Genomic DNA, 19,354 nt, shown 5'->3' on the forward strand with positions numbered 1-19,354 from the left:
CACTTGGCAGCCTTGACTTTCTAGCTCGCTTTCCCTGAACTGCGGCCTCAGGCAAGCCCCGGGCATGTGTGAGGCAGAAGAATGCCAGGCAGATGAGGTGGACCAGGGATCTCAGAGAGCGATGAAGTTCTCTTGCAGTTACACCCAAGGAATCTGGGCTTTGGGGAAAAACATTCTGTGTCAGGGAACAGCATATGTGAAAGCAGTCTTCAGATGGCTGCCTCTCCCATGAAGCCTAGGTGGGTAAAGAGTGGCTGGAACTGTGAGGTAAGGTAGGGCTCACGCTTTCAAGAGCAATGGAGCGCCACAGAGGGCTATGAAGAGAAGCCCAGGGAGACCTAGGCTCATCGCTTCTTCCTCAGTGCCCTCTGGCTAACATCCTTCCCTGGAATCCAGCCTGCTGGCTGTGACAGGCGGGGCTGGGAGGGCAGAGGGCTGGCAGCTGCTGTCTGGGCTACTGTCTGGGGTCAGAGTGGGTAGGGCATAGACTGCTGGGGTTTTGTCTGCAGGAACAAGTTTGTGGAGTTCGATATGAAGCCTGTGTGTAAGAGGTGCTATGAAAGGTTCCCCCTGGAACTGAAGAAGAGGTTGAAGAAGCTGTCCGACCTGAGCTCCCGCAAGGCCCAGCCCAAGCCTGTGGGCGTCAACTCAGTCTGAAGGTCCTTGGCCTCCTTGCCTGCCTGCAGAACCTTAGCCCTCACCCTCTGCCCCAAGTCCTGCTAGCCACCTCCCACTTCTGCTCCAATGCAGCCCCTCCTCCGGGGGCATTCTGTTTCCAGTCCACTTCGGGCTATGTAGTCCTCTCTTCTGTGCTGAGGCCTGGCCCACGTCACAAGCATTTCCTTCCAGACCCACAACCTCCAGGGACTGGGACAAACTGGGGCAGGATGATTTGCCACTTGCTTGGCCCGCTGATCCCAGCCCGATACCTCTCCTCTCTACTCTCCCAGGAGACTCTCAGGCCCAGTGTGACCCTGGGGCTTGGCTGAGAAGCTGACCCAGCCCCAGGGCCAGCACCACGCAGACAGAGGCTTCAGGGGAGTACCCTTCAGTTATTCAACCACAGTAGGTAGCTTGTGCTTACACTGTGTCAGCAAACCCAGCTAGAGGGCTGGGACCCCCATTGCCTTTGCCACTCAGAAGACCTCATAGAAAGCTTCCCAGCTGCCCACCCAGCTTGGGTCCCATTTCCCAGGAGCACATTGCCCTGGCCGTCTCAGACCCAAAAGTGGTGACATACTTGCACAATGAAGGCTGATTCACATTCTCGGAGTGTGCGTGTGGTTTGTGGGAAGGATGGAGAATCGTGGTGCTATAAAGCTATTCCTGCTGGGATGATCAGTACTAAGAGACACACCAGAGAGGCAGACAGGAGGGGTTCAGGTTCTCCACATTGGCTACCACCAGGACTTATAGATAGAATCAGCCAGGACTCCTCGGGCCTAGATGGAGGTGACCACGTTGGCTAGTTTTGGTGAGCAGATGGTGATAGGGTGTTTCTCGGGGCCTGCCAACTGGACAGGTCTCCAAAGCCCTGTTCAGTTCCATTGGCACCCACTTTCCACCCGGCCCTCCTGAGAGCACAGCAGGCCTCCCAGTGACCCTCATGGATGGGAGAAGACCATCTGGAGGGCCCAGGAAGCGGGATCTCCAGGGATATGTTTGGCCTCTGGTTTAGGAAAAGTCACAGTGCCTTTTGCTTTTTCTGGATGAGACCTTCTGGTGGGTGGAGTGTCTCTCAGACCAGCTGCCTGCTTCGCATCCATCCCCCCTTCCCCTCAGAGACCCATACTCCCTCCTGCTCGGTGGATTTTTATTGCAGATTCAGGGAGCTGCCCACCACCTGCCAGGAGGCTTGAGACCTTGGTTGGCTTCTGCAGGGACTGCCCAGGAGGGGCAGTCAGGCATGCTGAGAAGTGGGTAGAAGGCCGGCATGGAAGATGGGTGCAGATGGGACCCCTTAGGGGTTGGCCCTGAAGCCCCGATGTTTGTTCACTGCACTCAGGATCTGCTGTACGTATGAAGTGAGCAGGTCGTCCATCTTGTATCCCTAGATAGGATGGGGGTGGGGTCAGAGGCTGTGGTACAGGAAGAGTCCTGGGGCACATGGTAGAAAGAAAGGAAGAAAGCAGGCTCCCCTGGCTGGACTTCACTTCTGTTTGCTCTAGTGGCCCCGAGTTCCACCCTTTCCTTAGAACGGCCTAGGATGGCCCAGAGTCAGGTTAGAGTCCTAGGACATGCTGGTTCTCAGTCTGCAGCGGGGGGTGCATCTAACCTCCCTGCAGACCCTGGCTGGTTTGCCCTGGTCATGGGCAAGGAATCTATCACAGTGAGGGTGCTGTGTAGTGGTAGGAGGCGAGGCCTGTGCTCACCAGAGAGGTCTCACACAGCAAACGACTGCCCTGGCCCAGGCTCCCCAAGGCCATATGGAAGTAGGTGTTGCCGCTACTCCAGCTGGAGATCTTGGTGAAAGGGAAGGTGTCCAGCAGTTCCTGGGAACAGAGAGGCAGTTGACAGGTGGCTGGGCTGGACAGGAGGGGCAGCCAGGAAGGCAGGCATCCCACCCTGAGTGTATGACTGCTGTGCTGCCGGCACAGCCCTGGCGCTCTACCTTGGTCTTGGGGTGGATGAGCAGTAACCCATGTCGGTTGATGGCAATGAGGAGGATGTCTGGGTAGGAAGGCTCAGAGGTTTGCTGCAGAGAGAGAGGCTCAGTTATCATAGAGGGATGTGGGGGTCAGTGACCACTTCCTATCCGTATGTGTGCCCAGGTGTGTACAGGGAAATGTGTGTGGGGGTAAGCATGCACACGCGTGTGGTATGTGCACTCATGTATGGAGGTCAGAGGTCAGTCTTGGGTACCAACCACCTTTGTTTCTTAAACATGTTTTATTTGTCTGCGTGTGTGCATGTGGTGTGTGCTATGGTGTGTGAATGGAGGTCAGCAGACAATTGCAGGAGTCATTTCCCTCTTTCCACCACGCAGGCCCTAGAGATTGAACTCAGGTCATCAGGCTTGGGTGGCAAGGGCTGTAGCCTGCAGAGCCATGTCACTGGCCATGTGTATGTGTGTATGTGAGTATTTTTGACACAATGTCTCTCACTGGCCTGGCACTCACCAAATAGGCTAGGTCGGCTGGCCAGCAAAGCTTAGGGATCCCTTTCTCCATCCCCCCAGCACTGGGGTTACTAGCAGACGGCAGCATGTGCTGCCTTTTGTTACTCTGTGTTTCAGCATGAGTTCCGAGGATCAGACTCAGGTCCGCAGGTGCTTGGCCAACCGAGACATCTCCTCGCTGGCCCCCAAGTGGCCACTTTTTAGGTGTTCCACAGGGTTACATTTAGAGCACACACTCCTGTCTACCGATATGCATTGAGGACTCACCTAAACGGGGCCTGTGTTGGGGCAGAGGCTGGCATGGATTAAGGCCTACCTTCACCTCAAAGAAGGCAGATCCAAAGGTAGGCCATCGGTAGATCCGCTTCAGGAATTCCACCTTGGCCTCGGCCACTGACTTATTCTTGTGTTTGTCACATTCCAGAAGGAGGCTCTGATGGAAGAGAGGGACACTGTATAGGACATGGACACCCAGCGGCTCTGAGACTCGGGCCAGCGCTACACTCACTGGAAGTCAGTGTAGGGCAGGGCCTCAGAGGTAGTAAGGACAGGACAGGTGCAGGCAGCCCACATCCCAAGCCACCCAGCCCTGTTAAGGACCTTTTTCCATTCCTCTGAGGACATCAGGCGTGTGAGGTTCTGAGGTACCAGCTCCTTCAGGATCTTCGAGACACTGGCCATTTGAGATCGATCGCTGCCAAACTGGATTTTATAGATGAGGCCTGCCAGGTAGATGGCGTCTTCCCGGGAGCACTTGTGAAACCCACGCATGTACTTGGGTAGCTCCTGAGTGGCAGACATGCTGGGCCTCAGGTGACAGAAGCCTGGAGTGGGGATTGTTATCTTCCCTGTTCACTAACTGAGCAGACCGAAGGCCTAAGTGAGGGCTGGCTAATCCCGTGCTGTGGTGGACATGGGTTCTGTCCCCATGATGCCATCCTTGGAAGCTGTAAGCCGGTTCACTGTGTTCGGCCTTCTGTGTGCTTTTCTCCCGTAGCCTCACACTGTAGACTGTTTCCCCAGAGCTGCTGCCTCTGTGGTCCCCGGAACCTTCCGGGGTCTGGCCTGCTCACCTCGTTCTACCCTGTTGTAAGAACCTGGGGCAAGGCAGTGCCTCGCTGGCCCTTCCTCCTCCTGTCTCAGGACCGGTTTGGGATAGGATGGCAATGGCTCGTGTGTCATCAAGAGGGCCACCTGATGGGTACCTGGTGGTAATGGAGTATGGTGTCTGCATTCACGTCCTTCCCAGGGGTCACATTGAGCCACAGTTTCCGCATGAAGAACACCTGGTAGGGGAGTGTCGTGGAGGCCCCTGGAAGAGGGCGGCAGTGGGTACCAAGGCTATCACAGCAGGCTGCAAAGCCTCACTCCTCACACCACTGCACTCCCACTGCTTTCTGACCTGAAAAGTCCCTGTCCTTCCCCTTCTGGGCCCCAACTCGTCTTCATCAAGCAGTGTAGGAGCTGCCCTATGCCCATCTCCCAGCTGTGAGGGCCACCCTGGGCTACCTCTCTCACCCTGCAGGAAGTTAGTCATTCACACGCGTAGGGGAACAAGGGGATGAGTGAGAATGAAGGGAGAGTCTGGGACTGCAGCAGGCAGCCGCCCCCTCCGGGGAGAAGCCCCTCACCTTCTTTCTGGGGCCTGTTCTTCTTCACCCAGTCAGATACCTGCCTCAAGCTGTCAAAAAAGAAGTCTCCTTCCTTCAGGCTGATGACCTTGGGGAGGAGGGAAAAGGCAGGTGAGGTAGTTTCCAGGATGGATCCTCCAAGGATCCAGAAACTGAGTCTTCGGGCCAGTGGGCTGGAGGCTCATGGAGATTAACAAGCAGGTTGTGGGACTCCAAAGCTCCGCCCTGCTCGTGCCTATAGCCCTGAGCACTGAGGGACCTGGCCAGCACAGTGTTCTGGGTAGGCTGAGGTCTGCTGGTCAGGGGAGGCCTCCTCAGCCCAAAGCATCTTGCTCAGTCCACTCCTCGGCCTACCAAGTTGCTCACCTTGTCTGTGATCTTGATGAAGAGGCTGCAGCCATCCCAGGAGGCCAGCTGGAGCCTAGTGGCGATGCCCTCACATAGGTCTCGCACCCGGCTACTGCTGCTCACCTCCAAGGTCTGTGCAGAGAGGTAGCACATGAGGCCCAGGACCCAGCTTGGGTGAGAGGGTTTCCCAAGCCACTATTCTGAGGTATATCCAAAGGGTGCACATGCTATATTCGTGTTCATGTGAAGTTTTGCACATGTGGGTGCATGCGTATTTGTGTTCACATGCGTATGAAGGCCAGGGGTGAACCTCAAGTATCTGTCTGTCTGTCTGTCTGTCTGTCTGTCTGTCTGTCTCTCTCTCTCTCTCCCCCTCCTTCCCTCCATCCCTCCCTCTCTCTCTACCTTCCTCCCTCCCTCTTTCTTCCTTCCTTCCTTCCTTCCTCCCTCCCTCCCTCCCTCCCACTCTCTCTCTCTCTCCCTCTCTCTCTCTCTTTCTTGAGTTAGAATTACTCTGTGTAGCCTTGGCTATCCTAGATCTCACTCTGTAGACTGGGCTAGCTTAGAACTCAGATTCACCTGCCTCTGCCTCCCAAGTGCTGGGATTAAAGGCACTTGTGTCTTCCTAAATTGCTCTCGACACTACTTTTCGACAGGGTCTCTCACTGAATGTGGAACTCATCCATTTGACTAGGATGACTGACCAATAAGCTTCAGAGAGTCGCTGCCTCCCATGAGCTTTTGTACCCAGCATTTGCATGAGGGCCAGGTTCTTGTGTTTATGTGGCCAGCACATGATGGACAGAACCATCACCCTGGACCTATTTCTGTCACTATAAGCCTTGGGCTGGCTGTGTTCTGTCTGGAGAAGGACAGGCCCTAGAAAGTCATCCACATATAAATTCCTTGACAACAGCACTTACTGTCCTGGGCCCAGACTACACCCAGGAAGTCTGGACCTTTTGGACTTGTATTGTGACGCTGTAGCCAGACGATGGGAAGTTCGTTGCTGGTACTCAGCTATACTCAAGCAGCAGATGCTCAAGGAACCCGGGGGGGAGGGTGAGAGGGTGACCTTGGTCCTTCATTTTCCTTTGAAGCTTCTTTATCACAGCTGGGACCCAATGTTCTCCTACCTCCTACCTGTCCCTTCTGCCTCCCCGAGCCTCCAGGGCAAGCCCTGGGCCAAAGAGCCGTGGCTGCTGCTCACCCTGGATGTCTCCAGGGGTCCATAAGCCCTAGGACTCAGCCTTGCTGCCCACCCTCTGCCTTCTTCTCTTTCCCCTCCTCCGCCTGGAATCTTAACTCATGCCTTTGAAATAGGCTGGGGCCCCTTAACTCAGGGCAGTGCTCCCTGACGCTGGCTTGGAGTATGGAGCAAACATGCCATGGCACGGACGGGAGCCCTGGCACGGACGGGAGCCCTGGCAATGGGTCCATTGCACTGCAGATCTAGTGCAGTGAGTGAGGAGCATGCTGGGATGGTAAGAACGTGCCCTGCACCCTGCTGAGGCCTGACACTCACCGTGGGGAGCACTTACCTTATTGGTGTCATTGGGGAGGTAGACCTCATGGTGTAGTTTGGAGACATTCTGCTCAGCGGCCTTCACCTCTACATGGTGTGGGGGCTGCTTCCGAGGTCCCACCCTGAGGAGGATAGAGTGGGTTACCGTGCCACTCCTGTACCCACCCCAACTGCCAACCCGAATGGGACATTCAGCCTGATGCTGGACACAGAGCCTTCAATGACCAGCAGAGGGGAGCAGGTAGGTTCCTGCTCCTCACCCCTCCTAGCTTCGCCTCTGCCTGGTGGGCTCTGTGTGTGACCCTGGCATAACGATGAGTCCAGCCCCACCTACCTGCCAGAAGGCTGGGGACACAAGAGCTCCCCAGCAGTGCCAGGGACTGCTGGCTATGACACTAAGGACAGGAGTCTTCCTGTATTCACAGACCAGGGGGTTGATTGTGCAATGGGTAGGGACTCCAGCATGGCCTTTCTTTCAAAGGATGCTATGTTCTCCATGGCCATGTACACTCACTGTCAGTCCACGTTCATCATGGTCAAGGCCAAGATAAAGAAGGCAGGAGACCGCTCAGAACAAGGGGGTGTGTGGCCACTAGGGACATGAAACAGGGGCTGAGGAAGGCTAAGTTTGCCCCCAGGACATATCCATGGTGAGAAGAGACCAAACTTAATTGAGCACCTACTAAGTGCCTGCATAAATATACCCATTTCACTGTCACTTTAGGGCTGATAGGTATTGCCCTAGCACCATGGGAAGATGCTCTTGATGATAACAGGGAGGACAAAGATGGTACAAGGGTTAAGAAGGACAGGCCTCTGACCTTAGCTACCCTGGGTTGAACTAAGATGTGTCTGTCAGTCATGCTGGGTCACCTGAAGACTCTTCTATGTTCTGAGTAGGCAGAAGTGGGGCAGGAGAGCCACAGGTAAGATGGCTATTGGTCCTGACTGAAGCTCTCTGAGTACCCAGGCTGCCTGGGACCTTCCTGGACCTCCTGCCCCTTCCTCTGTCTGGTCCCACCTTCCCGGAAAGGAACATGAGCTCACACAGGGCACACAGGGCCATGTCCCCCTATACCTGCTCTGAGCTGGGACAGGGTTGGTACTCTAGGATGTAAGGCAGTAGGTTTACCTTAGAATCCTGTGGAGCCTGCGGCTGCAGTCGAGAGCTAGTGGCTTCTTCTTCCGGGAGTCTATGAACTTCTGGGCATGGGGCAGCAGCGCCTTGCCAGGTGGGAAGAGGCCTGTGCAGAGCCACAGTAGCTGCCAGGCTCTCTCTTCACTGAACCTGTGGGCGGCACCCAGCAGTGGTAAGGTCCTGTGCTGTGGTAAGGCCCTATGCTGTGGTAAGGCCCTATGCTGTGGTAAGGCCCTGTGCTGTGCCTAGGCCAAACAAGCATGTCAGAAGCAGAAATGGGTCGCTTGGGCCTGTGAGGTCAGGAGCTTGGATGGGGTTGGGGGGAGCACACAGTACACACCAAGGTCACATTATATCAGCTTGCAATACAGTTGCCCAGTGCAACAGGGCACTTTCCTGCCCTGATGACAAGATGCGTGACCCTGTCTGTCTTATGGAAAGGGGTTCAGACAGGTCACAGTCTGCCCAGGCCACATAGAAGAATGGCAGTGGGCAAGGTACAAGGCTGGGCTGTCCCTCCTTTGTCACCCACCCTTGGATACTAGCAGAACACACAGGGACCTGCACTTCTGGTGGCTGCTTTGGCTGCGGGATGTGGATCCAGACCTATATGTGGCTGTTTCCCCTTAACAGAGGCCTAGTCCGGGGCCCAGCACAGGACGCTACACTTTGGCAGACCTGATGGAGTTGTGGGTCAACTGCTTCAGGATTTGGCAGTAGAGCTCGTCCTGAAGGGCTGGCTCCTTCAGGGCTAGCGAGAACATCTGGTCTGTGAGCTCCAGGCTGTGCCAGGACTGCCGGGATGGGTAGTCGCCTGTGTACTTGAGGATGGGTGTGGCCGTGAAGGAGAACAGTACCCAGCAAGCCTCAGGCTGAACCCTGGCAGCCCAGTGCAGTCCGGGAGCCCAGGTTGAACCCTGAATCAACCTGAATCAACCCGCTGACCCCCCAAACCATGATCCCTGAACCAAGTCCCAAATTGACCTTTAGACCAGTGCATACTCCATACACGGATTCGGGAGCTCAATGACCCCTGAATCAAGACACCCCCCCCACTGACCTTTGACCCAGGCTCATACTGACCCCTGAGCAGGGCTTCGCCCCACACAGACATTTTCTCTAGGCCCTTTACTGAGCCTCAAGCATCCTTGCAAGGAGCTGAGTATTGGCTCTGCAACGCACGTGGGGCCTGACTCCTCATAGGTGGCTGTGGGGCCTGCAGGGTATGCCCGCTGGCTTGCCTGCAGCTAGGGTAGGCTGGTGGGAAGGATATCAAGGAAGATCTGGCAGGCTGAATCTCGAAGCTTGGCTTTGTCGTGGACAGATTTGAGCAGTGGCTGGCGCAGCGGCTCGGGAGAGTAGGCCCATAGATGGCCTCGGCTTCGGGCCATGGGCATCGCCGCCCTGCTGATGGTCTCTTTCTCTGGAGCCCTGCCAGAGAAGGCTGGTGTGAGGGTCTGTGCTGAGGCTTTCTCCGCCCCTGCTTGGCCCTGCAGGGTGGCTGCTGCCCTTCCCCTCCTTGTATCCCTGGCTGTGCACCATCCAGCCCAGCCTTCTGGCAGCCCTCAGAGTGGGGAGTGCACCTGAAATACTGGTAGGAGAACTCCTCCAGGGTGTACGGTAACTCTGTGAGCTGCTCCTCTAGCGGTGGCTCCGAAGCCTGCACCTCCTGGGCTGCCAGCTTCCGTTTCTCTGGCGACATGGCCAGCAAGTTCTGCAGGGGACAGGCCCACGGTTAATCAGGAGCCGCTGCCCACAAGGCTCTTCCTTAGGCTTCTCCTGATTTAGCTGTCTCAGTGAGTCAGAACACCTACTGTGTGACTGTCGGAGACCTTCCTCTGCTTTAGCCAGATTAGGACAAGTAAACCTGCCTTACCCTGTTCTCCGTGTGTAGCCGCTCTGGTTCTCACAACCAAAGGCTCTCTTTTCCTAGGACATCTCTGCTCAGCCATTCCGGAGCTGCTGCTGATGGCAACTTTGAGTGGAAGCTTAGGGCACATAGTAGGCACTTAATGTGTGCATGTTAGAGGGCCTGCTTGTCCCCGGCTCCCCCAAAGAGCAGTTCTTGGGGCAGGGGAAGGGTGTCTGTCCCCAGGACATTTCCATGGTGAGAGGAAGAGAGCAATCCTCTGAGGACCTACTGAGTACTTATGACTTCACTGTCACTCTAGGGTTAACAGGGATTGGTACAGCTGCCCTAGTGCCCACGTTGTCCTCTTTGATCTCATCAAGGAAGAGGGTGACTCAGGCTAAGTATCCCAAGACCCTGCTCACGGTGCTGAGCTGATCAGAGCTGTGCAGGAGACATACCAGCAGCTGGGCTGAGGGCTTGGTGACTGAGGGGATGGTGTAGAGGCAGGCCGTGGGCACCAGTCCTGTCTTGCCGGTTCTGTCGTTCTGGCCCAGGACCCAGTTCTCTGAGGCCAACAGTCCCTGTTTCTTGGTCAGGATCAGTAAGTCCCCTTTCTTGAAGGGCAGAAGGGTGACATCATCTGCAGGTCCAGGTCACATATAGAGACAAAATTGCCACATTTGTGAGTGCTCTCCAGAGGCCCCAGACTGCATTCACTACCTCTCAGAGATGGTGTCCTTTGACATATGAAGAAACTGAGGCACAGAGCCATGCGCCTGAGACAACTCTGAGATGACAGTCCAGATTATTGTCATTTGCTGTAGCCTCAGCCTAATAGACTTCTGGGACCTAACCAGGAGCTGGGTAGGAGCCCAGCAGGAGGCATAGTAGAATACATGACTAGTGGTTTACATGTCCGGCCAGAGCACTCTGTGGCCTGACCTCTGAGCCCATGTGCAAACCTCTCATGATATTTCCAAGATGACTGTGCGTGAGGACTAGCAGGCAAACAAATGGGTCAGCACTCTCTGATGTTCCTCACAGAATTTAAGAGTTCCTACAGATGTGGCCCCGGAGGGGGTAGGAACTCCACAGGAAGACCAACAGTCAACCTAAACCCTTGGGTCTCTCAAAGACTGAACCACCAATCAAAGAACACACACAGGCTGGACCCAGGCCTCCTCGCACATATGTAGCAGATGTGCAGCTTGGTCTTCATGTGGGTCCAGAACAACTGGAGCAGGGGCTATCCCAAAAGCTGTTGCCTGTATGTGGGATATGTTCTTCTAGCTGGGCTGCCTTATCTTGCATCAGTGGGAGAGGATGTGCCTAGCTTCACAGAGACTTGATGTGCCAGGGTTGGGGGATAGACAGGGGGCCTCCATCCACTCAGAGAAGAAGGGGAAGGAGTGGGAAGAAGGATTGTGGGAGTGGGTGAGTGGAAGGGGGGCAGTAAGTGGATTATAAAGTGAATAAGTAAAAAAAAATGAATAAAAGGAGTCCCTACAAAGCCCTTTTGTCTGAATTGCAGACTACAATGCTTATGGTCAGTCTCGATGGTTGAGGTCTGGAGCCTGACAGTGGCCTATGGACTCCAGCCCAGCTTTTGTTGGAGTGAGGACTCTCAGGGAAGGCTGTGTGGTGCTGGGTGAACTATCCCCCTCTCTGAGCCTCCGGTCTGGCGTCTGTGACCTGGGATACTGGGGTGGATATGGGGATGGTGTGTACATCCCTACAGGTGTGCATTAACCTTGCTGGTGACTGTGAAAGCACTGGTGGTGTTGGTGTTGCACGTGTAACACACCTCCTTTAACCCTTTCAGATGAGGACCTTGTGGAAGCTTGTGTCCCTAAGCCTCACTTTGGGTCTTGTGCATAAGAGAAAGCCACCCTTCTTCACTAGTCCCACGAGCCTCTTCCCTCTCCCGATGGGCACCTGTGGCCTTCCTGTCCTGCAGGGCCATGGCGAACACAGATCTCTCCTTCAAGCCTGCCAGGAACAAGGCCACCATCTCTGCAATGGCCACGCTGCTGGGGGAGGCGAACTCGTACTCTTCATGCAGTGTGGACAGAAGCAGACTCTTCCCACCTGGGGCGTCCCTGAGGGCACAGAGGGAGCAGTGGGACCTGGAGCCTTCCCAACTCTCTCTCATTGCAGCTCCAGAGCAGCCCTTGAGAAGTGACAGTTCCAGGGCCACATCCGGGGGAAGAAGGAACTCCTCCAGGGTCCTTGGAAGAGGTTACTCTGAGTGCAGGTTGGCCCAAGTCTCAGGCAGAACCTTAGGCACTGGACAAGTGACCAGCGGATCTCTGGGTCCCAGAGGCAGTGGGATAGGCCAGTGTCCCAGCATGAAAGGTTGCTCTGAGCAGATAACGAGGAACATCACACAGAAGGCTCTAGGCTTACTCTGGAACCTGGGACAGTTACCTAGCTGATGTGCCTCCATTTACCTCTCTTCAGAATGGGTGAAATGGTTAAAACTGACTGTCACCTTGTTAGCCTCTAGACCACCTACGTGACGAACCTCGGGGTACACCTGATAGAGTTTCTGGACTGGATTAATGGGTACAGCACTCCAGAGGCTCAGATCTGAATGGAAAGGGGAAAGTGAGCTGAGCTCTGCTCCCCGGCTGTGGACATGACGGGGGCAGCTGCTTCATGCTCCTGCTGTCCTGTCTTTCCTGCTGTGATGGACTGTGCCCTCGAACTGTGAGTCAGACTGAACCCTTCCTCCCTTAAGCTGCTTATTCCAGGTAGTTTTGTGTGGCAGGAAGACAATTCACTAATACAGCAGGTGGTGCTGCGAGGAGTTGGAGTTGTCCAGGAGAATGGACAGTTGACCCCAGGGAGCAGTGGTACTGTAAACTTGTCAGACACCTGGCAAGACTGAGGAACTGTTGTAGAGCATAGGCAGGAGTTCCCGGAGGTCTTGGAAGAGCTCCTAGCAAGCAGGAGGAGGGGTCCCTACGTCCTGTGTGTAGCCTGGATATGCTACTTTACGAGTTCAGGAGTGCACGAACGGCAAGTACAGTCCCTTCGGGTTGATGGCTAAAATCAGCTGTGAAAACAGGGAAGGCAGGAGCCTGGCCGGAAGGCAACCCAGAGTGAAGGCCATGCTGGCCACCAGGAGCAGCTCCCTGATCTCCCCAACCACACGGCACCAGATGCTCTTTCCCTTTCTCTATCCTTACAGCCCCTAATGCTAGATAGGAAAGAAAAAAGGATAGAGGGGAAATTGGTGACATCATCATTAGAGCACTTCCTGTTGTTAGAGGTGTGAGTTCCTCAGTGTGCGAGTTTTATCTCCTCTGTCAGGATATCTAGTTTCCTCCTCTTGTAGTTTCTTCCTTGACCATGACTACTACAACCACAAGTAACAGCGCCCCGTACCACCTCTCGGGAACCTAGCATTTACATACCCTCTGAAAAGGCCCCAGAATTCCAAATGTCACACAATTGCAGAAACTATCTACAGCTGGCGAAATCTCGCCCCTGCTAGAGCATGAGGCAAATCATAGTCAGCTGATGTGGATCATCTGAAGCAGCCCCATGTCCCACCCACACTTGGGATTAAAATGCAAACGTATTCTTACACGATTTCTGTTTTTTTAAGGACGCCAAAGATTCTCCCCACACCTGTGGTTGCTCTACTTGTCCTGCTACTGCAGCCTGTCCCTGAGGACAAGTTACCCCCTCTTCATATCTGTCCTCGAGTTCCATATACACCTAAACCAAGTGCTTATGTTGAGAAGTAAAAGACTTAAGGTTTACCTGTTGGCGATCAGACCCATGACCTCTGCGAAGGACAACCCCAGCAGTGTCCTCTCCTTCTGATCCAGGAAGTACATCCCCTTCCAGTTAATGGCTAAAATCAGCTGCGTCTTGGGAAGGCGGGGGCCTGGCCAGAAGGCAACCCAGAGTGAAGGCCACGCTGGCCACCAGGTGCAGCTCCCTGTCCTCCCCAGCCGCACAGCACCAGATGCTCTTACCGGAGAGTGTGGTGACTTCAAATAGCCGGGAGAAGAGCAGTGGCCACAGAAGACGGGCAGCCTCCACTGTCTGCTCCTTCACCTCCAATGGTGTGGCTTTCGACTGGGTATACGGGGCCTATTTGGAGTGGGAAAACACGGGCTCCATATGGAAGGACGAAGGACAGCCTCCAGCATTGGTCCTCGCCTTCCCCCTTGATTGACACATGGTCTCTTGTTGCTCACTGCTGCCGGCTGGCTGGCTCCCAGGATCCTGGAGATTCTCCTGTCCCTGCCCTCATCCGTCTGGAGGTGCACTCTGGGATCGAGCAGGCTTGTCCCACCCCACCCAGCATTCCATGGGTTCTGGCAATTTGAACTGGGGGTGTCAGCTCTGCACAGCAAGCTCTTTATCCACCAAGCAAGCTCAACACTTCCTCCTTCCTCCTAGTTCTTCCCTTTCCCCCATCCTGACATGTCCCATGTCCCTCTGGGCTGTGTCTAAGATGTCTTCAGGTTTTCTTTCTCTATTGGACCAAATGTCATTTCTCATTTCTATGTTCTAAAGTTCTACTGACTTTAGGCATGCAAACGGACACAACAGATATGAAGGGTGGTTTGGTCATCTGCACGTGTACCAAACACTTGGGATCTACTGGGCAGAGCAGTTTGGGACCAAGAGGCCCACCTACAGGGAGGAGGGCAGGTGACAGGAACCTGTGGTGAGCTAAAGGCCACACTTTGTCCCTTGAGTCAGGGATGTGCCTGTTAAATCGTCCTGGTCCCTGGCATGTTGGGAGACTCATGGGGGGGGGGAAGGGATCCATTCCTCTCGTCTCCCCTCAAAGGAAAGCCTAGGGTTAGAGTAGGTCCCAGCCTACCACAGACTGACCTTGGCATGGGCAGCGATGACAAGGCTAGCCCACTTCTCTGGAGACTTGGTGCGGTACAGCTTGGAAGGAACACAGCTGGGTAGCAGCTCCTGGACAGCATTACTCTTCACTGTGGCCCCAAGCTGCACATAGCAGTGCCGGGCTAGCAGCTCTACCAGGTCCTCTTCCTGTGTTCCAGGGACAGAAGGCACATGAGAGGGCAGAGTAAGGGCTGCAGACTCCCGCTGGGGCAGCTCCTGCCTCGGCACAGTGGGGCTCCCCAGCCTCTCACACAAGGTCGGAAGCAGGAGCAGCCTCCTGTCCTAACCTCCCCTCTACACTGCTGCTCGAAGAGGGGCATGGCCCTCCCATGCCAAGAGAGCACAGTGGCTGTCCTGTCTAGGCAGATCACTGGGATGGCTGTCTGCTAGAGTCCAAAAACACAACCTCCTGATGTGGCACGTGGTGTGACCTGTTGCCACATAGTCACAGAGCTCTTGTTAGAGCTCTTGGTTCTTTATGCATTCCAGATGTGATGAACCCGAGTCCTCTTCTTCCTTCTCTTCTCTCTCCTCCCCTCCTCTTTCTCCTTCATATGTCCTTCCTCTCCTTCCCCCTCTTTTCCCTCCTCCTCCCTCTCCCCTAACCCCTAATAAGTCTCATGTATCTCAGACTGGCCTCCAACTCCCTATGTGTTCAAAGATAACCTTGAACTCCGCTCCTCTCGCCTCCCAGTTCACTACCACGTTCAGTTTATACAGTGCCAGGGATCAAGCCCAGGGCTCCGTCCAGCTCCGAGGCCACATTCCTGATCCTCAGGACGTGCTGCTCTATGAGCCACTGCTGTGGGAGATCAGGCATCCTGGGGCAAATAGGGAGGCCTTCCATGCCTGATGCTGTGGGTGCCAAGGATCCTAGATGCCCAAGAAAACCTGCAACCCACAGGAGGAAGAACCAGGCCAGGCCTGGGAGGGATGGCTGTACCCTGTGTGGGCCCTACTCCTGCAGCCTTGTGTCTACCTTTCCATCCATCATTCCTCAGGCTCCCGTCTGCTACGCTCTTTATTACTTCCATTGCCACTGGGTGCCTGTGCTGTGAAGCGTCCCGACACCCACAGTCTAGGGATGGGGCACCTCTCAGGGCTCCTCACCTTCTCAAAGTTATACTCGCCAGACCACACTCCCCGGAGGACTTGGTGGTAAATGAGCTCAGTGCTCACGGGGTCCTCTCGGGAGTCATGCCACGGGGTGAAGAACTCCTTCCGGAAGTAGATGCGCCAGGGGGCCTGGCGCTGGCTCTCTCCCCTCTCCCAGGCCAGTTGCTCACACTGGGCCACAGCATCCATCACATGGTCACAGCTGTTGCCCAAGGACCAGAACTGAGGCCAGAATTGGGGACAAGAGGGATTAATAGCTGCGATAGGCCATGCCCCCCAACATAGACATCCATCCTTAACACCGTAGGAGGAAGACAGGGACTAGGATGCTCTGTGTGGGCCAAGAAGCCACTCTTAAGTCCATTTGGACACCAAAAAAGCTTCTTTCTTTCTCTTTATGTCCATATGTATGTGTGTGTGTCTATTGTACGCTTGTGGAGGTCACAGGTGGATGACAAATCTTCCTTAACTGCTCTCCATCAGTTTCTGAGCTAGGTTCTCTCACTGAACCTAGAACTCACTGATTTGGTTAGATTTACTGGCCAAGGAGCCCCCGGGATCCTCATGGCTCTATTTGTGCAGTGCAGCAGCAAATGACACCATGCTTAGATCGTTTACACGGGTCTCGGGGATCAAACTTAGCTACCTGTGCTTTTGTGTATGCTTTAGCAACCAAACTGTCTCCCCAGTTATGGTCTCTCCATCACCTCCCAAAATGCCTCCCAAAGAAGGGAGAGTTTGACTCCCACAGGTGAGTGTTCCTAGGTTTGGGGGGTGAAGGCTCGTATCTAGGCCTAATAAATATGCAGGTAGGAGGACTGACGTGGAGTATGAGGTGTTTCTGGTGTGTGTTCATGTGCACAGATATGTGTGTGCATGAATGTGTATACATATGTCTGTATGTGCATGCCCATATATGGTGTGTGTGTGTGTGTGTGTGTGTGTGTGTGTGTGTGTGTGTGTGTGAATGGTGGTGGCTCAGGCTGCAGGGCAGGTTAATAGGTCCAGATTCTAGCTTCAGGGTGCTCAGGCTCAGGTGTGCATTGGAGGCACACATAGGACATGACTCCTGGTTGATACCTTGTCATATACAGCGACCTGGAGGGAGAAGCCCAGCTTGTCCCTGAGGCCCTGTTTCTGAGCAATTTGCTGGCAGATTTCTCGAGATGTGGAGGCAGAATCCACGGAGATGGTCAGGCTCCTTCCGGTTGCCAGGATGACCTGGATCGGGATGTGCTTCTTGGACTTGACAGCCTGGGGACAGACAGTGGCGCTCCTGCAGTCCTGAGTCCCAGAGCCTGCTCCCAGAGGCCCCCTAAGTTTGCTTGTCCCTATGGAGTCCTGAGGGGGAGTCCCTCAGAAGACCCAGGGTCTGGCTGTGATTTGGCGTGGCGTCCAATGGTCTGGGTCGCTCACACACAGTGCTGCCCACACAGAGTAGGTGAGCTGTGAACTTTGTAGCTGTAGTCTCTGAAGTCCTAGGGACAGCCTGTACCCCACACTCAGATGCAAAACTAAGGTGCTGAGGTTAACTCAGACAAACAGTTTAAATCATTGGGTCCTAAGCACAACATTGCATAGACATGAGTGGCTTCATCCTCAGCTATAGTTTGCCTACAGGATTATGGGAAGGAAGGCACATAGACTTAGAAAGTAAAGAGAGACCATGAAGGGAATGTGGCCAGAGGAGGCCTGCTGTCTCTACATAGGGGCGGAACAGGACACTGCTGAGACAGAGTACTCGCTCTATCCTGGTGGTCTGCAATGACCCTTTCTGACGTCTTGAGAACTCAGGGGTGTCAAGAGACACAGCAGGTAGAGGCAGTGCCAGCTCCCAGTAAATAGTAGGGCTGTTTAAAGGTGACAGGTTTACAGGACCATTGCCTTCTAGAAGCTAGAAGCAATCAGTGTGTGCTCTCTATACAGAGCACGGTAGCTGTATCTTCCCATCCAGGTAGGGCAGCAGGCAGGAGCAAAATGGGAATGTGGGTTGAGAGGTGGGGAGGGAGGCTTTGAAGCCTAGGCCGTGCTGAGTACCATGGATGACCCTGAAGGTGCAACAGAGGAGCCAATGAGAGCGCTCAGCCAGCAAAGTCAATGTTTGCTAAGATTGATGACGTGAGTTTAGTTCCTGGTATCCACATGGTAGACAGAGAGATCTGGCACCATTCAATTATTCTCTGACCTCTGCACATATGCTGTGGTGCGCATGCCTCCCCCCCCCCACAAATGAATAAACGAATAAATATTTTTAAAAGTAAGATGCCACAAAGAAAGTGGAAGCACAAAGGCCTGAACATGGCGTCCTACCCTACACTGCCCATCTCCCGTCCCTGCCAGAACCTACCTGCAGCTCCAGCCAGGTGGGAGGTTCTGCACGCACCCCATTGGCAAAGGTGCGTTGCAGGCGTTCGGCACAGAAGGGCCCATAGCTGGCTGGCCCTTGACTAATGAAGTTCAGCAGATACTGGCGATGAGAAAGGGGCGGGAAGAGGGAGACATTCAGAATGAAGGCTTCCTTGATTTTCGGCCCTGCTCAATTTAAAAGCCTCATTGCCGGAGGTGTAACTCAGTTGACAGTGCTTGCCTGGCATGGCTGCAGCCCTGCCTTCTAGTCACACCAAGATAGACGCTAACTCTCCATCAGTAAGTTCAACACCTTGTGGGTCAGTTCCATCTGATCCCCCTGCTTCCACCTCCTGAGGGCCGGGACACGCATGCGTCATGCATTCTCAGCAAGCACGCTGCCAATTGAGTTCTATCTCCAATCCATCTCCAATTTAGTCTTAAAGGGTATGTACTTGGGACCAAGGGCAGTGAGACCACACTCCTGGATTGCAGCTTCCAAATTACTTGGAAGGAGCCGTGTAAAACACCCTTTCAGATGGGCAAACTGAGGCTTAGGGAAGTGTAGCTATTGCTACTCATTAGCTATGACTCCTGGATTAGGCCCAGGGTTTGGCACTCAGGGCCCGCCCCTGTTGCAATCTGTCTCCTCCCCAATCCAGTCCTGCCCCAGCCTAGCCCTCATCACCTTCATGAACCTCTCTGAGGGTGGGAAGCAGCCCAGACAGAGGCTGAGCAGGATCCAGCCCCGAGCCCGGCTACTTGTTTTGTAGTTCTCGGAGAGCTGCTTGCAGATCTGGCAGTAGATTTCATCTCTGAAAGACATAGACCACAGGCTCTGAGAGCAAGAGGAGGAGAGCCTGGGTACACAGGAATGGAGGCTTTCTCCTTACCCAGTCTTATCATAGACCGCGCCCATCACCTGATGTCTTCCCAGGGCTCTGGATGTCTATCTTCCCACCTTCCCATCCTAGCTCATTGAGGCCCTGCCTTCAGTCTCCTTCCAGGGTGTTCCCTCCCTTGAGTCTTTGTTTCCTTTCTGCTCATAGCCTCCTTGCCCTTGCTGCTGTTCTAGATGCTGTCTCCCTGGTTCATGTATAATCTGTTCCTTCTCCAACCTTACGGTCACTTCAAATTACCTTTCTTCTCCTCTGCTTTAAGATAGCCACCTCCTCCAGGACAGTGAGAAAAGAGGGGCTATGGTGCCTACTTTTGCTTATCTCTTACTAGATTAAGAATTGCCTAGGATGAAATCTCTCTCGTGTTTTATGTAGGCACTTAGTGCTATGGACTTGCTGCTTGGAGCCGTCTTCATTATGTCCCATAAGTTTGGGTATATTGGATTTTTCACTTTAATTTAATTCTAGAAGGTTTTTGTTTATTTTCTGAATTTGGCCCA

At 54.3% G+C, this 19,354-nt stretch overlaps 2 protein-coding genes across 5 annotated transcripts in view; one reads left to right on the plus strand and one right to left on the minus strand.

Moving 5' to 3' along the window:
* Lims2 (LIM zinc finger domain containing 2) overlaps positions 1 to 1,267 on the plus strand; it is a 38,200-nt gene extending 36,933 nt beyond the window's left edge. For all 3 annotated transcript variants that reach the window (NM_001012163.2, NM_001415698.1, NM_001415697.1), the window contains one exon: positions 510 to 1,267. In NM_001012163.2, the coding sequence (NP_001012163.2) occupies positions 510 to 657 (148 nt within the window). In that variant the 3' untranslated portion in view covers positions 658 to 1,267. The remainder of the gene's footprint in view (positions 1 to 509) is intronic.
* Positions 1 to 19,354, minus strand: part of Myo7b (myosin VIIb) — an 81,549-nt gene that overhangs the window by 2,564 nt on the left and 59,631 nt on the right. Inside the window, exons 26-47 of one of the 2 annotated variants that reach the window (NM_001191941.1) lie at positions 18,644 to 18,770; positions 17,957 to 18,076; positions 16,690 to 16,863; positions 15,604 to 15,831; positions 14,473 to 14,640; positions 13,602 to 13,719; positions 13,384 to 13,510; positions 11,548 to 11,711; positions 10,071 to 10,252; positions 9,344 to 9,474; positions 9,034 to 9,191; positions 8,439 to 8,592; positions 7,755 to 7,910; positions 6,639 to 6,744; positions 5,116 to 5,229; positions 4,750 to 4,837; positions 4,324 to 4,430; positions 3,719 to 3,904; positions 3,435 to 3,551; positions 2,612 to 2,695; positions 2,373 to 2,492; positions 1,973 to 2,050 (exon numbers count right to left, since the gene is read on the minus strand). In NM_001191941.1, the coding sequence (NP_001178870.1) occupies positions 1,973 to 2,050; positions 2,373 to 2,492; positions 2,612 to 2,695; positions 3,435 to 3,551; positions 3,719 to 3,904; positions 4,324 to 4,430; positions 4,750 to 4,837; positions 5,116 to 5,229; positions 6,639 to 6,744; positions 7,755 to 7,910; positions 8,439 to 8,592; positions 9,034 to 9,191; positions 9,344 to 9,474; positions 10,071 to 10,252; positions 11,548 to 11,711; positions 13,384 to 13,510; positions 13,602 to 13,719; positions 14,473 to 14,640; positions 15,604 to 15,831; positions 16,690 to 16,863; positions 17,957 to 18,076; positions 18,644 to 18,770 (3,007 nt within the window). Of the gene's footprint in view, positions 1 to 1,796; positions 2,051 to 2,372; positions 2,493 to 2,611; positions 2,696 to 3,434; positions 3,552 to 3,718; positions 3,905 to 4,323; positions 4,431 to 4,749; positions 4,838 to 5,115; positions 5,230 to 6,638; positions 6,745 to 7,754; positions 7,911 to 8,438; positions 8,593 to 9,033; positions 9,192 to 9,343; positions 9,475 to 10,070; positions 10,253 to 11,547; positions 11,712 to 13,383; positions 13,511 to 13,601; positions 13,720 to 14,472; positions 14,641 to 15,603; positions 15,832 to 16,689; positions 16,864 to 17,956; positions 18,077 to 18,643; positions 18,771 to 19,354 lie in introns of those variants that run through there. The other variant, XM_006254600.5, reaches the window with a different exon arrangement.

The sequence above is a fragment of the Rattus norvegicus genome, chromosome 18, assembly GCF_036323735.1.
Source record: "Rattus norvegicus strain BN/NHsdMcwi chromosome 18, GRCr8, whole genome shotgun sequence".
NCBI classification, from domain to species: domain Eukaryota; kingdom Metazoa; phylum Chordata; class Mammalia; order Rodentia; family Muridae; genus Rattus; species Rattus norvegicus.